This window comes from Triticum urartu, chromosome 2A (genome assembly GCF_056163025.1).
Source record: "Triticum urartu cultivar PI428250 chromosome 2A, HENAU_Tu73, whole genome shotgun sequence".
Lineage (NCBI taxonomy): Eukaryota > Viridiplantae > Streptophyta > Magnoliopsida > Poales > Poaceae > Triticum > Triticum urartu.
In genome coordinates this window covers 490,013,954-490,030,419 of record NC_141874.1, presented here as the reverse complement: position 1 = coordinate 490,030,419, position 16,466 = coordinate 490,013,954, and the positions used below count along the sequence as shown (strand labels likewise).

General features: G+C 43.9%; 3 protein-coding genes across 6 annotated transcripts; all 3 read right to left on the bottom strand.

Annotated features, from left to right (window-relative positions):
- Window positions 1–728: 728 nt before the first annotated feature.
- LOC147985580 (uncharacterized) lies at window positions 729–2,485 on the bottom strand. The gene has a single exon (XM_087544152.1). It carries the CDS (start codon window positions 1,808–1,810, stop codon window positions 1,208–1,210), a length of 603 nt encoding a protein of 200 aa, XP_087400278.1. The 5' UTR covers window positions 1,811–2,485; the 3' UTR covers window positions 729–1,207.
- A 1,901-nt stretch (window positions 2,486–4,386) lies between these two features.
- Window positions 4,387–10,471, bottom strand: LOC125538630 (PH, RCC1 and FYVE domains-containing protein 1-like). 4 transcript variants are annotated; one of them, XM_087544156.1, is made up of 8 exons: window positions 9,712–10,471; window positions 9,521–9,594; window positions 9,130–9,218; window positions 8,120–8,224; window positions 7,255–7,420; window positions 7,101–7,168; window positions 6,863–7,009; window positions 4,387–5,129 (listed from the first exon to the last, which is right to left on the bottom strand). In XM_087544156.1, the coding sequence occupies exons 5-8, from the start codon at window positions 7,409–7,411 to the stop codon at window positions 5,097–5,099; spliced, it is 405 nt and encodes a 134-aa protein (XP_087400282.1). In that variant the 5' UTR covers window positions 7,412–7,420; window positions 8,120–8,224; window positions 9,130–9,218; window positions 9,521–9,594; window positions 9,712–10,471; the 3' UTR covers window positions 4,387–5,096. The 4 variants fall into 4 exon arrangements, with proteins under 4 accessions (XP_087400282.1, XP_087400281.1, XP_087400279.1 ...); XM_087544155.1 differs by having other exon boundaries at window positions 8,120–9,218; XM_087544153.1 differs by lacking the exon at window positions 8,120–8,224.
- A 153-nt stretch (window positions 10,472–10,624) lies between these two features.
- On the bottom strand, window positions 10,625–13,057 carry LOC147985579 (uncharacterized). Its single transcript, XM_087544151.1, has 3 exons — window positions 11,990–13,057; window positions 11,586–11,833; window positions 10,625–11,464 (listed from the first exon to the last, which is right to left on the bottom strand). Exons 1-2 carry the CDS (start codon window positions 12,945–12,947, stop codon window positions 11,691–11,693), a joined length of 1,101 nt encoding a protein of 366 aa, XP_087400277.1. The 5' UTR covers window positions 12,948–13,057; the 3' UTR covers window positions 10,625–11,464; window positions 11,586–11,690.
- Between the last annotated feature and the right edge of the window lie 3,409 nt (window positions 13,058–16,466).

Below are 16,466 nucleotides of genomic sequence, written 5' to 3'. Positions count from 1 at the left end.
CATCGGACTGTGTTGCTCGAGCCAATCCATACCGACGATCATATCATAACAGCCCAGAGGTAAAACCTTCAGATCGGTGCAGAATTTGTGTCCTTGAACTGTCCACTTGCATTGTTGTATTGCCTTATAGCACAACAAATGCCCCCCATCTGCAATCTTGACCTTCAGGGCACTGGTGGTGTTGCAAACCCCTTGTAACTTGGCAGCCAAATCAGTACTAATGAAGCTATGAGAGCTGCCGGAATCGACCAACATTAACACCTGCTGTTGCTGAATCTTCCCCTGTAGCCTGATAGTTTGCGGGGCGACTGTTCCTTGCATCGCAGCTCTCGAGATGGTGTGGCATTCGCTGTCAGATTCTGAAAACTCCTCGTTGTTGGATGGCCCGGGCAATCCCAACACATCGAACATCTCCTGCACCACGTGGAGCTGCACCGCGGTAGCGCACTTGTGCTCCCTGCTCCACTTTTCTCCACAGAGAAAACATAGCCCCTTGGCTCAACGATACGCCTTGAGTGTGGAGAGGCGATCTTCAACTGCGTGGCCGTTGCGGGTCCCTTCTGGCACAGTCCCGCGACGGTCATCTGATGCCGTAGTCGGAGGGGGTGGAGGACGTCCTGGAGGAGCCGGAAGAGGCATGGCTCCCTTGAGATGGGAGCGGCTGCCCTGCCCGCCCCCAATTCCACCTTCAGAGCGCCGTGGCTCGCGTCGCCTGGAAATCTCCAGCGCCTCCTCCTGTAAGAAAGCAAGAGAAACAGCAGTATCCAGATCCTTGGGATTATGCACTAAGACAACAACACGAATTTCATCCCTAAGGCCGTCCACGTAACGCGAAGGGAACAGAGCATGATCCCAGGTGGTACTGTGTGCTAGCAGGGAGTGCATGATTTCAGTGAATTTGGCAGTGTAGTCGGCAACTGAATCCGTTTGCCTCAAATGAAATAACTGACGAAGGAGAACACTGAACTCGTTTCGCTCGAATTGCTCACAAACGACCGAGCAAAACTTCTCCCACTCCATATCGTGTAAGTCAAAACTGTTGTTCTCTAGCCATACCATGGCAGCCCCCGTGAAGTGCATGGCTGCGGTGTCGACCCAGAACTCCGGGTCCAAATGAAACACCCTAAAGTATGATTCGTAGTTGCGCTTCCAAATGCGTGGTCTTTCCCCTCCGAACAGAGGAAAATCCACCTTAGGCCTGGGCAGGTTAGGCGTGCGCCTCTGGAAAGGGCTGCCTGAACGGGACGAACCCCGCATCGGGGAGCGCCCTACAAGCCTCGGGTGGTGATCTGCCTGGTGTGAATTCTCCACAAGACGAGGGCAGGGGCCTGGAAACGTACCCGTGACCGGAGGCGGGACTAGGGTAGTCACTACCCCAGAGCCAACCCCCCCGGTGAAGTAGATCGACGCGGTGGCCTTCGGGCCCATGGTTGCTGCTGCCGTGGTTGGGGAACGGCGCGCTGCTTGGCCTCGGAAGGATTGGAGGGAGATCCGAGGGCTTGAGGGTGAGGATGGGGTTGCGGGCTACGGTGTCGACCTCCTTGCGCACCTCCCCCATCTCCTGACGCAGATCGGCGAAGGACCGCTCCATCTCGGGCCTCCACGCCGCCAGATCCGCCACCACCGGCTGGATCTCGGCGAAGATGGTGTTGGACGCCGACACGGCCTTCAAGATCGACTCGTTCTGCTCCTGTATCGCCTTGAGCGACGCCGCCAAATCCTCCACCTTCTGCTCCATCTCTACCGCCTGCCTCTGCTGCCGGGTGGTATAGGTGGGTTTCTGTAGGTAATCCGGTGGCTCTGATACCATATGTCACGGCCCTCTTACTCGATTCAAGTCTCCATGGCGGATTACAGCGAATTCGGCTAGGGTTTGAGGGAGGAGAACGGGGATTCGGGAGGAAGGAGGAGGATACAGGGAGGGGAACGAGGAGAAGGTTCAACCAGTTAAAAAATCCCCCCCTGCATTGTCTGGACCTGAGTACTCTTAACCTATCGCTACAGCTCCCACGTCGATGGGTCGTAGAGCCTGCTGGGCCGCTTGCTTCTCTTGGGCCGCCCGGTGGTGCTGGTGGACTCTGGAGGGGCCGCTGATGTAGTAGGGCCCGTGACACAGCGGCGGCGGCGGCTGCTACCAGAGGGTGGACGCCATCCGCGACGAGTAGCGGCTTCCTCCAGAGGGACGGCGGCGGCCCCTACCAGAAGGGGGGCGCCATCCGCGGCTGCTACCAGAAGGGGGACGCCATCCGCGACGAGCAGCGGCCGAGGTTTGGGAAAAGGTACCGGCATTATCTCCTTCCCACCTCTGCTTCTTCGTCTTTCATCTGCCTCTTCTCAGTATTTCGATGTTCCTTTCGCCAGATGCCTCCGAAGAAACAAAAGCCACCCCGTCCGGACCCCCCTCAGCAACCCCCCCGTTCTCTCATAGAAGCGCAAAATATCGCAGTTCAGAAGACACAGGCAAAGATACCTCGACAGACCCGGTACAAAGTAAGGACCTTGTCTCTGTCCTCATCTTCCTTCCCCAAAAAACCGAGTAATGAAGCTGATTGGCGTGCCTTGTCCCATATTTTGTTGATACAAATCCAACTGCTGCTTGCATTAGGTTTATTTACCCTAGTCTTGTATTAGGATGTGATAATCTTCTACACTGTTTTGCAATTCGTACATGGTAAGTACCGAGGCTTTAGTTGGATATATGTATGTATGATGCATCCCTTTGTAAGCGCTACAGATCTGGAAGTACCTGAGGCTTTAGTAGTTGGTACATGTACATCCAGTTTTTGCTTCCTACTTGTGCAGCCCTTGTAAATGGTGAACAACCTCCTGTTTTGCTTGTACACCATTATCACAATGGAATGAATTTCTTATTAACAGTGTTTCTTTTTCTACTTCCAATGAAACTTTGTTATTTGAGCTGTGATTGGGTTGTGTTTTCTGATACTCCTGCAACTTGTTTCATCTTTATTTTAGGATGTTTCCATAATCTCCATGCCCTGCGATCCTACTCCTGGTGATCTGGCAAAGCTCTACATAGACATCCACAACCACATTCTGGAGATTGCTTCTGCTGTAATTGAAAAAGATGTGGACTTATTGGTTCCAGTCTTCCAGAAGGGGGTTATCCTGAAGGCTTTGATCCATATATTGAAGAGGGTGTTCCAGTCACCAGTCCTAATTCTCAGGTACTCTAATTTTCTGTATTTCATGCTTCCTTGAGCAACTATCTTTGTTGAATGGTTATTAGGCTTGAATCTGTTAACACACAATATTTCTTGTTGTGTAGTCATTGAAAGATTTAAGCCTAGATTTGGGGACTCTATTTAGGCAGTAGAATATTGCTTGCTTGTATGTAAATTGCTTCATTGATTGGCATTAAATGTTGAAATGGTTCTGATAATTAATGTTTGTGTACAGAGGTATACATTTTTCATAATACAGATTATTGGTCGTCCTGGAGAGCCTATTTTACAATTTGCAATACGCCACGACAATTTGTATTGTGTTGGTTTCCGTGCTTTATACCCTGTTGATGATGAAAAGGTGAAGCACCGGTACTCGTATGGGCCACGAGCTTTAATGAAGAGTCTTGTCTTCCCTAATGTCAATGAGTCCAAATATCCAGAAGCCTATAAGACACTGTGAGTATTCGGTACTTATCACATCTTTTATTTGCTGTTGTATTAAACTGTTAGTAACATCTCATTTGCATTCAAAACTTAATTTGTTATACATTAATTCAACAGTGAAGGTCTTCTAATTTATCCGGAGGTTATACGCAATGTGTATCTACATTTTGCTTACTTTGAGGAAGACAGGCAACATAACACCCGAAGGAATTGTTTTGAAGGACACCTTCTTTGTTATTGTGTGCGAGGGCAGTCGCTACAAGTTTGCTCAACAGTTGTCACTTTCTGGTATTTCTCCCGGAGTAGAAATTCCGGTCCGAGTTACTGCTTTGATGTCAGACCTGATTCGTGATTGGAGCAATGTGTCTTTTGCCATATTGATGCTCTGGTTGGCTGAGGAAGAAGAGAAACGTCGCTTGGGTGATGCTACACGCAACCGAGCTAGACAGGAGCTTAACAAGTTTATGAAGTATACAGGTCTCATCACATTCCAGGGTCCTAATGACGAGCTGCGGCTAGATCTCTTGGCTGGTCAGTCTTTATATGCTATGCTGTACCAAGAAGTTGTGAGGAACATCCACATTCGGAAGCTTAACTTTGTTAGATCTGTCCCTGACAAGTAAGTTGCAACAAACCTTGTCTCTCACTTGGTTTTAGTTTTGGTTCCTATACTTGGTTAATTCTACCCCGTGTGGATTACCCTAACTGATGGTGTGCTTACTGATGAACTAACTGTGAACCTGCTTTTCTAACAGATGGTGATGGTGGTGTCTACCTTCTGTGAACCTGCTGCTGGTGGTGGTGGTATGCAGCCTGTTTATGAAGCTGCTTTTCTAACAGATGGTGATGGTGGTGTGAACCATTTGTGAACCTGATGGTGGTGGTGGTATGCGCGCCTACTGATGAGCTGTTTGTGGAACCTTCTTTTGTAACTGATGATTAACCTTGTTTTGTAACTGAAAAACCACTTGCTTATGAACCTTCTTTGGCACTTGTTGATAGTTGACGCATGCTTGATCACAATTCACCATGTGCTTGTCCTAGCACATGATTCTCATCCATTTTGTTGTAGTTGTTGTTTGTGCACTTCTGCTGGTATTATTGTATCTGTAGAAAATGCAATGCAATTTTTTGTTACAAAGCTGATGCTTTAAATTGATTGTCATCTGTTTGTTTTGACTGCGCTTTTGTCCATGTTATTGTTCTGGAAGGGCATAAAATGTTTACCACATTAGGGCACAACTGAGGGAAAAAAAATCAATACTTAAAAAGAAGTCCGGATCCTGGACCTGGAGGAGGTTGTCCTGTGTCGCCCGCGAGGGTGGCGACGTGAGAGGAAAGTGGTCACAAATACTTCCAAAGCTTCCTCTCTGTCACATGTACTCCCTCCATTCCGATTTACTCGTCGTGATTTACTCGTCAGGAGTAGTTTCCTGTGTGCGTTCTATTTATCTTGTCGTCGGGATCTCACAATCGGGGAGCATCAAACCATGCCATGTTCTGGAAAGATTGTTTGAGACCTCACGTTCAGATTTTCATGAAATGTTCAGGAAAACCAAGCTTGAAAAGAGCTAAACTGATAACAGAAACGGTGTAGGGAATAAAAATAGGAGGGTAAGGCTTCTTCCTCTCATTCGGCTGACGCCATAAAAGAAAATGGATAATTGAATGAAAAGGAACGAAGGAGATAATATGAAACTAAACTCCAACAGAATACAAGTTATGGTAGAAATCAAAACAGAATAGTTAAAACAACATAACTTAAAATTTATAGTCGATACATACACAAAGCTTGGTATACTTGAACAAACGAACAACCACCTACTGGAAAAAACAGAAGTGGATAGATATAAATTGGCAAAGGGTAGCAAACTTCGGTCATAACGTTTGCAGCATAGCCGAGCACCAAGTTGATCACAAGTTAAACAAAATAGAATCAAGCATACATGTTCTTCTAGTCTCTGAACCTCTTGCTTCCGAAATCCACTCTCAAGGCTTCATTCGTATCTTGGATGCACAACTCGTACTCAAAAAAAGGAAAGGTTAATTCTCCAATCTTAGCAGATCATATGTAGACTGACTATTACTACATCAACATCACATACACTTACGTGTGATTCTTAATATGCAACTAATTTGACGACAATGCACGGTTAGCCGGTTACATGACTCACATCCAGTTCAGAACACCAAGTTGGAGTCCCCTTTAGGCAGGGCCTTAGTCCCAAGAAATATACATACAGGCTTGATAGCAGTATCATGGTCACAACAAACTCACTACTCACTACTCACAAGATGTGGAGGGGAGTCACAAGAGCAGAGGCACTTGCTCCTGCCATGCGCCAACTGCACAGATCATGCTTCTTCTGTACAACAGGGGACTAGAAACAAGATGTGGAGGGGAGTCAGGAAGAGAGCAGCCGTGCATGAATGACGGATCTTCTTGGACATGATGTGGCTACTCATTCAAGGATGTAACAGACTTTCAAATTACAAAAAATGCCTACCTGAACAGCACCCTTTTCAGCTCTTTGGTTCCATCATGAAGAGAAAAGCAGTGTCAGTGCCAGGTACACCCCGGGTTCAAACTGTTCTATCCACTCGGACTCAACTTGGTTACTGGGTGAACCGGAGCCTCTCTTATTCCAGCCTTGCAGGTTTATCTGGAACCTTTCTGTTTCCTGCCGGTCAAAATCCTCGGATATTGGACGATATATACCCCGCCATCCCACCGTTCGACCTCTGATGCGAAGCCGGGAAATCTCTGATCTTGTTCAAGTTCTCAAACATGCTCTCATGTGGGGCCACCGTGTTATGAACGGGTTTACCTATTTGATGGGCTTGGGGAGGGAGCCCGTTAGACCAAGCAGACATGACATAAGTCGGTGTCTGAGAATAATGAATGTATACTGGCTCATATCTCTTGTGGCCTTCTATCCCCATTTCAGGAGAAACTGCACTACCAGGCAGGTACATATGCGAGCCGTGGTAGCTTCGCATCAGAGTCTCCTGGAGGAAGCCTCTCGGCCATTTCTTTTACTCCCTCCGTTCCAAAATAGATGACTCAACTTTGTACTAACTTAATGTTACTGAATAAGGTTAGTCCTTGTACGGTCTCATAAACCATCAAGGCAAAGAGGTGCAAAGAAGAGAAAATACAGCACAGGAACATGCATCTGCTGGTACCAACTTCAACATCAATAACATTGTGCAAACTAAGTTTGAAATATCACCTGCGCTGTTAGTGATTTTATAACCTCTTCTGCGGCCTTCCATTTGGACGCTTCTTCAGCAGCAAGGGCCGCGGCCTCACTAGCTTTTGCCTCCGACTTCTTCAATTCGGCGTCTTGCAGTTCACGTTGCTGTCTCAAGCTATTGACCTGATCCATAGACAAGCATAAGGATACCATTTTTTTCCCTGTTCTTTGTAGTTGTTACCAAAAATAAATAAAAGAACAGAACCAGGCATACCTCTTCTTTTAGTTTTTGGACCTCTTGCTTCAAAAGTTCATTCGCATCTCTGAAACTCTCGAGGCTTTCTGAGGACAAGGAGCTCGGAGAACTTAGGTACGGCATTCTTAAAAATTGTGAAGTATATCTGGGGTCATTGTATTGTGCAGGTCACCTGATCCGATGAACGGTGGGATGTCATTCATCTGCAAAATAGCAGGGAACTGTGGCGAATGGTCAGACCTTTTTGTCTGCTTTGCTGCCTTCACGTCCAAGCTCTTGATCATATCCGAACTGGTAGATGATGCAACTCTGCTTGCCTTTGTGTCCATCCTCTCAACCTGTGGAGCATATAGAAGGAACCATTTAAGTACATATAATGAGTCTGCATATAATGAGTCTGCATAGAACTCACTGTTTTTTAGTACTTGTACAAATTCATCCATTAGAAACTCAAAAACTCAAACTCATTTGAAAGCTACGTTTTGCTAAAAGAAAAAAAAACTCATTTGAAAACTACGTTAAGGTGGTACACCATGTTACGTCCTCTGCTCGGCGCTACTGCTAAGTTTTGTTTGCCCATTTTCCGGATGACCAAGGGTATTCAGTTCATAAATTTCCACACTATCCAGAGGCTTATTGCAGTAACAATTCAAATCAGCTGTAATTCGCTACCATATGAAATTAAAACAGATCATTCCAAACTGTTATAAGGGCATACTGGATAATAGAGATCTCAATTATTCTAACTGAACTACACAAGAGTACGTCTTCATTACAGCACATCACAAAGGAATTTTGTTACTCCGGAGTAACAGTATTTTTGTTGCGCTCCATGTCACGTGTTGACATGGAGTACAACAAAAACGCAAACACTTCATCCATGTCAACACTAGACTTGCATCAATTGTCCAACATTAAGATGGAACACTTCATAACAACCCAAACTTGCTGGAATTGCAACCAAATAAGAACGACAACTATACAAATCAGACAACATCTGGCAACCTCAACTCAAGAGGCTTAGTGCAGTTGGCAACCTAAACTCAAGAGGCTTAGTGCAGCCTCTGTTCCTTCGGTGCCCCTCAACCCCGCTTTTTACACTTCCCAATCCTCCTAAGGTTGCTTCAGAGCATCCTGTATGTCTGGACATGTCGTTCTCTTATGAGATTACATTCGACAAATAGTACAGAACCAATTGTGTGCAGCATGTAAGGGACAATCAAAGATCTAAACAGAAAGCAAACAATGAATCACTATCATAATCGGTCCCAACAACAGCTGGTAGCTAGATCATAAAACTGCCAAGATGCAATGTGTCTGACACAGAACATAAGAGAGAAGCATTCAGTTTCATTATGAATTCAATATAGGAACCAGAGTATAGAAGGGGAAAACATAGTCCATGAAAAGTTTCAAGGAGGCCATCAATTGGCTCAAGCTCAGAAGTTGAACGCTAAAAAAAGGACAGCTCCTTAAGAGGACGCACACTGCCAATCAGGACCAATTTCCACAAATGCATCAGCTACTATTCCATACATAAAGCAAATTGTAAAATAATATTGCATAAGCAGTACGCGAAAGAGTAAATACGCAAAATAAAATTGCATAATATATTTCTTTACAGAGGGAGTAGAACACAAGTAGTTACCTCCAACAGAAACCAATGCTAACAGTGTATCTTAGTATCTTACCAAGGATGAGATAAGGCAAAGCTTTTGCCCCTGTTTCGAAAAGAAAAAGAAAAACAATGCATGGTGCACATCGCAGACACCAAACACAATCTACCAGACATGAAAATATACAAATTATTTTTCAATTCCCTCCAACACAAACCAATGCTTAGGCTCTGCCCCATTCTAAAGATCGTAGTTGTGCTAAAATGGATACTGGTTATGAGCATCTGAAGATGGCTTAATGCATTCACTGAAGACCTATCTTGCCTTAGTATGAGAGCAAAAATATGAAGATACCAAGACCAGTAATAAAAACCGAGGCTACAACAAGAGAAAACATAAGATATGGAGCACCAAAACATAAGAACATGTACCCGCATTTCATCAATTGGGCAGCGTGCAGGAGCTCATTCCTCTGTTCCTGGTTAATGGACAACCCTATGATGGCTATTCGCAGTCTCACCTTGAGGTAACATGCAAGGGATTGAAGAAACCCAACAGGATTAGTTCCATGACTAATTCTTTTCCATTGGATCTACAAATGAACGATAACAATATGATCTAAGATCGACAGCAGCTTCTATTATGCAGTAAAGACACATCAAGATGACTGAAATGACTTAGTTTCTCTCATGCATCTAATATTTGTTGTGGCTCTACCTAAGCAGAGCCCATACATGGATTCCTAAAAGCTAAACTTCATCTATAAAAGTCCACCAATGGCTTCCAAGTATTAAAAACTAAAAGTAGAGAATGAGAACTCACAGATGCAATTTGTGGTAACCACTTTGTCTTCTTTCCTTTTATCCGCACCGGCATTTTTCTGATTTCTGAATAATCTGGCAAGGAAAAGCACGAAAATATCGCATGAGTGAGATGTGATGGAACAAAATAATTTTCATGGTTGTTAATGGTTTGACTTTGCTATCAATCTTCTGGACAAAATCTCAACTGACCTCATGAAAGGTAGGTAGCTCCGCAGGTAGTTTCCTGTGTGCGTTCTTTTGATCTTGTTGACAGGATCTCGCAGTCGAGCGGCATCAAACCATGTCATTAGTCTTTCTTCTGGAAAGATTTTTTTGAGATCTCACATTCAGATTCTCATGAAACGTTCAAGAAAACCGAGCGTGAAAAACATAGTTAGCTAAACTGATAATAGAAACGGTCTAGGAAATAAAATAGGAGGGCAAAGCTTCTTCCTCTCATTCAACTGACGCCGTAAAAGACAATGGATAATTGAATGACATATATTCCATCTAAGCTTCTACAACATAAAAGGAACAAAGGAGATAACATGAAACTAAACAGTAACTAACTAATACAACTTCAATGAGAAGAATATTAGAAACAGAATACAAGTTATGGTAGAAATAAAAACAGAATAGTGAAAACAAAGGTAACATAACAATTTGTAGTCGATATACACACAAAGCTTGGTACTTGAACAAACAAACAACCACCAACTTGAAAAGTAGAAGTAGATAGATATAACTTGGCAAAGGGTATCATAACGTCCTGCAGCATAGCTGAGCACCAAGTTCATCACAAGTTAAACAAGACTGATCAGTAGTTCAGGAGCAAGTTGACATGCCTGCATACTTTGTACTCCTGAACGCACATTCACCAGTGAAAATTGAGCGCACATACCATATTTCCGCCGACTAGGCAGAGGTTTTAAGCAAGACAAAAAGAAAACTAAGCATTTCGCTGCAGCTCAAGTTCCCACCAGACCACATCCATTTGATTCTAGTTGTAACAGAGTTAGAGAGTGGATTTTCAGACACACCTTTCCAGACACTATGCATAGTGTGGCTGCTTAATGGTCAGACCAGAAATACTTCCTACAGCATGACTTGCAAGTTATAGCAGTAATGTAAGTACAAATACACCATGTAGACTTGACTTATAAAACAGAGTCGATACATAGAGTCAAACATCTTACATAGCAGATCGATACAGCAATAGGTTCACATCTTACATAGTTGATAAAATACTTGAGCACCATCGAACATATCCCTCTCACAGAATAACCTTTTTGGTGCTAGCACTGCTAACAATAGGTGACCAAGCAATGATTATCTTCACCTTAGAGCCGTTGAGGTCACATTTATGTTTACTTATGCCGCAGTATTGAGGCCTGATCATGACAGGAGCTTGCACAGAATCACCAGGAGAGTAGGCTTCTATGACAACTTCCAGGGTTTCTTTCAATTCTTCAGAATCTTCACTCACTGTTCGTAATTCAACAGAAACAACATGCCTTGACAGATCAAGGTAACCATCTTCACCTATTGGCATCTTCCCACCAGCACAATCACGGGAATCAAGCAACACAACTTGGGTGGGAGTGTCAGGGCATTCACTGCCTCTTACCACATCTTTCTGAGGTGGCGAAGAGCAAGCAACTCTACCTCCATAACTGAAAGGGCTTTGACTGCCTTTAACAATGCCGACACGCAAGAAAGTGGCTTGGACTGCTCCTCGATACAGTTTCTGCAGGCTTAACTCGGTTGTGCAAAGACAGTTGTCAAAAGTGACAGTATAGAAACCATTATGGGTATCATAACCATTGTAATGGCCTCTGCTATTGATCAACACACTGTCTTCAGACTCTGCTGCGCCGCCCTTAAGTTTTAGCTGGACTTCAAACTCAACAGGGCGGTCGGCTGAGATTGCACGAGATGGGCCAGTCAAGCACAGAAAGGAGTCCTGCAAGCGCCATCATTACACACACTGAATTGCAACAAACTGATGGATCAACAAATTAAGACACATGCATGCAACAAAGAGGAGATAAAAGGAAAGTTCACAGAATACGGCAGGCGCTTACTTTTTCGGTGATCTCTTGGAAGTTATCCCTTTGCCGGTAGAAGAGAACGTTGCGCTTGCGATCCACATAGTCTCGTGCGGCGACGACGCCGTACACTTTGAGTGGTCAATGCAGGAGTGGCCATTCCAGGTCCAAACAGATGTTGGCAATCTTGAAGGAGAAGATCTGCAAGGTGATCCTACGAGTAGTATAAACGGATGGGATCTGTCCGGGCGTGTAGTGTGTAAAGTGCATGGGGCTCACTAGGGCTGCACGCACAATTTTGTTAAGAAAAACAGTTAACATGCGATCAATCCTAATAAACCATGAATTAGTACTTGCTACAAGGAAGGAATCTGCATTGATAGGAATCATAGAAAGCAATTAACTACTGTAGTAATGAACTAGTGTTGGCCATATCTTACTTGTGTAATTAAAGTATCGAACTTTAGATTCAATGCCTTGACGGTAGGAATCAAAGACCTCCTGCTCCTCCTCAATCTCCTTCCTTGCCCTCTCCTTGGGATCCTTCTCCTCCTCCGGCGCCACATAGTCCTCCTCATACGGGTACTTGTGCCAAAAAGGTTTCAGTTGCGATTTGAGCTTGGACATGCTGCCCTGCAGATCAGCTAACTCTTTTAAGATGCCGTCGATCACGGGCTGATCTTCAGTCTCATTGCTGCTGCAGAGTGGGGCTGATGGTTTGATCCTGAATCTCATTAAGGACGCCATATCGTCCATCTGCATGCAGAGATGCTCGATCTCCTTCTCGGAGATGGAGTTTGATTTGCCTAGGTCCATCTCGACCTCCCCCTCCCCCAGGAGCGTCTTGTTCTCAATCGGCTGCTCAGAGATGATGGAGTGTCTGCCTAAGCCCATCTCGTCCTTCTGAACCTCACCGCATGGGATCACCGGATGCATCAGATTAATGAAGCCTATGTCGTCATTCCCGAAGTGCTCCGGACGCATCGAATTCATCTCGTAGTCGCTGGCAGGCATGACCTCAATCTGATCCTCAGGCCCAATTGAACTCGTACCTGGAGCACCCAGCTTGTGGATTTTGACCAGCGGAGGCCTCGCCTCCATGACGTCTTCCCCGCCGCCATCGGCCACCGCGGTTCTGATTTTGACCGGCGGAGGCCTCGCCTCCACGACGCCTTCCCCGCCGCCATCCGCCGCCGCCGTCGCCGCCGCCGCCGCAAACGCACCTGGAGCACTCAGCTTGCGGCGGATTTTGAACGGCGGAGGGCTCACCAGACAAGGCCTCCCCTCCTCGATGTCTTCCCCGCCGCCATCCGCCGCCGCAGTTCTTGTGGGGGAGGTGATAGGGTTGTTGAGATTGCTATACTCTCCGCCGCCGCCGCCGCCGCCGCCATCCGCCATCGCAGTTCCTGTGGTGATGGGGATGGGGATCTTGACTGTTGAGATCGCCGCCGCCGCCGCTTAGGCTTAGGGTTTCTATCAATTGGGGTGTTGCTTCGGACAGGCCAGGCCAGACCAGGCAAGACGCGCTCGGTTCACAGTCGGACAGCCCAGCTACGTTGTTGTGGGCTTTATGTTTTACCTGCGCATACTTTTTTGGGGGTTTTGTCTCAGATATTTTCTTCTTTTCGCTATTTCTAAAAAAATAAAAAATATTGGTAAAGAACGTTGAAAATGGCTGATGTGCATTTAAAAAATTGTTCAGGCAACTTAAAAAACGTCCGGGCATGGGCATTTTAATAAAAATTTCATGACGTTTAAAAAAAACAATTACCATTAAAAAAACGTGTACAATTCAAAAAACATGTTCACACATTTAGAAATTATTCATCGTATTTATAAAAGCTTTGTGCCATGTAAGAATGTGTTCGCGCAATTTTGCAAAAGTGTCCATGACATATAAAAAGATATTTGTAACCATAAAAAATTGCATGTGTAAAACTATTGAGCTTTTAAAAATATATTTATGGCGTTTTAAGAAAAGTTCATGTAATTTAAAAAAATTGCAGAATTTTATAAAATTATCCATAACATACTAAAAAATGTGAAAAAAGATCATAACAATTAAAAATTATTTTGCATGTTAAAAAAATCATGAAAATGTAAAAAAATATTCACATTATTTCTTAAAATTTTCATGACATATAAGAAAATTTTGTAGACTAAAACATGGAGGATTAAAAAGTTAGTGAATTTGAAAAAGAAAACAAAGAGAAGAAAAAAAAGGGAAACGAGAACGTATAGAAACTAGTAAGGATGCACGTGCACGCATGTCTCAGTAAAAAATCAACATATGTGAATTTAAGCGGAATGCACGCAAGCACAAATTTGAGTCTTTATGTTACAAAAATATAACAATGTGCTTAACATGAGTCAAAAAATATATAATTGCACTAAATTCTGGAAGCTTGCCATTTTGGAAATAACATGGTATACTTCTCGGTTCTCACACAGAAGAATTATAAGAAAATCTTCAACCTTCCACATTTCGTCTAAATATTTGTTCCATTCAAATATTGTTCTAATAAAATACTCCCTCCGTCCAATAATATAAGAGTGATTTTTACACTAGTGTAGTGGCAAACCTATTAACTTAGTGCCAAGTGCAAGTTGTTATTTTTCGTCTGTTTTGGTTTTCCAAGAAATCAGTACCAAACGAAGTCCAAATGCCACGATTTTTTTGTGATATTTTTCTATATATAAGAGACCCTAGAAGCTTCGGGAGGAGACCTGATGTGCAACTAGCAGGCGACAAGGCACATGGGCGCGCCCAAGTGCCTTGTGGGCCCCTCGTGGCTCCGACTAACCTAATTTCGTCTCTATAAATTCTCTAAAATCGGGAAACCAACAGAGAGCCACCCAAAATACTTTCTCCGCCGGCGCAAGCCTCTGTTCTTGCAGATCCCATCTGGAGGCCTTTTTCAGTACTCTGTCGGAGGGGGAATCGGTCATGAAGGGCCCTCTACATCAACCTTGCTGCCCTTCCGATGATGTGTGAGTAGTTTATGATACGTCTCAAACGTATCTATATTTTTTTATTGTTTCATTCTATTATAGTATCAATCTTGGATGTTTTATATACATTTACAAGCAACTTTATGTCATTTTTTGGGACTAACCTACTAACTTAGTGCGCAGTGCCAGTTGTTGTTTTTTGCTTGTTTTTTACTTTGCGGAAAATCAATACCAAACAAAGTCCAAATGCCACGCAACTTTTTGGATATTTTTTCTGGCAATAAGAGAGCCTGGAAGCTTCAGGTGGCCACGAGAAGACGAAGCAGTGGCCCACTAGGCACCAAGGCGCGCTAGGGGCCTCTGCCGTGCCCTGGTACCTGGGGCCCACGAGCCTCCGTTTGACCTAACTCTGCCTCTATAAATACTCTAAAATCAGGGAACCTACCGGGGGAGTTGATGTCGCTTGAGATGCGTCGGTGTTTCCCCAAGGAATAAGGGATGATGCAGCACAGCAACGATAAGGTATTTCCCTAAGTGATGAGACCTAGGTTATCGAACCAGCAGGAGAACCACGCAATACTACGTAAATGGTACCTGCACACAAATAACAAATACTTGCAACCCAATGCATTAAAGGGGTTGTCAATCCCTTTCGGGTAGCGGTGCCAAAAAGTGACGTAAGGATAGGATAAAATTGTAATAGATTGATAGATGCAAATAAAAATAAATAAAACACAACAAGGTATTTTTGAGTTTTTGATAATATAGATCTGAAAATAAAAGAAGCAAACAAAAGAAAAAGGCAATTGGCAATATAGATCTGAAAGTATATGATAGGAAAATAGACCCGGGGTCGTAGATTTCACTAGTGGCTTCTCTCGAGAAAATAGCGACGATGGGTAGACAAATTACTGTTGGGCAATTGATACAAAAGCAAATAATTATGATGATATCCAAGACAATGATCATGTATATAGGCATCACGTCCAAGATTAGTAGACCGACTTCTGCCTACATCTACTACTATTACTCCACACATCGACCGCTATCCAGCATGCATCTAGTGTACTAAGTTCATGGAAAAACGGGGTAATGCAATAAGAACGATGACATGATGTAGACAAGATCTATTCATGTAGGAATTGAAGGAAATATGCCCTAGAGGCAATAATAAAGTTATTATTTATTTCCTTATATCATGATAAATGTTTATTATTCATGCTAGAATTGTATTAACCGGAAACATAATACATGTGTGAATACATAGACAAACTTAGTGTCACTAGTATGCCTCTACTTGACTAGCTCGTTAATCAAAGATGGTTATGTTTCCTAACCATGAACAAAGTGTTGTTATTTGATTAACGAGGTCACATCATTAGTTGAATGATCTGATTGACATGACCCATTCCATTAGCTTAGCACCCGATCGTTTAGTATGTTGCTATTGCTTTCTTCATGACTTATACATGTTCCTATGACTATGAGATTATGCAACTCCCGTTTACCGGAGGAACACTTTGTGTGCTACCAAACGTCACAACGTAACTGGGTGATTATAAAGGATCTCTACAGGTGTCTCCAAAGGTAGATGTTGGGTTGGCGTATTTTGAGATTAGGATTTGTCACTCCGATTGTCGGAGAGGTATCTCTGGGCCCTCTCGGTAATGCACATCACATAAGCCTTGCAAGCATTGCAACTAATAAGTTAGTTGCGAGATGATGTATTACGGAACGAGTAAAGAGACTTGCCGGTAACGATATTGAACTAGGTATTGGATACCGACGATCGAATCTCGGGCAAGTAACATACCGATGACAAAGGGAACAACGTGTGTTGTTATGCGGTCTAACCGATAAAGATCTTCGTAGAATATGTAGGAGCCAATATGGGCATCCAGGCCCCGCTATTGGTTATTGACCGGAGATGTGTCTCAGTCATGTCTACATTGTTCTCGAACCGTA

Coding starts and splice junctions, on each gene's coding strand:
- LOC147985580 (XM_087544152.1), bottom strand. CDS start 1,810: ATGGTATCAGAGCCACCGGATTACCTACAGAAACCCACCTATACCACC.
- LOC125538630 (XM_087544153.1), bottom strand. Junction 7,169..7,254: donor CCCACCGTTCATCGGATCAG/GTGACCTGCACA, acceptor CCTTGTCCTCAG/AAAGCCTCGAGAGTTTCAGA. Junction 5,130..6,862: donor TAAAATCACTAACAGCGCAG/GTGATATTTCAA, acceptor CAATCTTTCCAG/AACATGGCATGGTTTGATGC.
- LOC147985579 (XM_087544151.1), bottom strand. CDS start 12,947: ATGGCGGATGGCGGCGGCGGCGGCGGCGGCGGAGAGTATAGCAATCTC. Junction 11,834..11,989: donor TCGATACTTTAATTACACAA/GTAAGATATGGC, acceptor TTGTGCGTGCAG/CCCTAGTGAGCCCCATGCAC.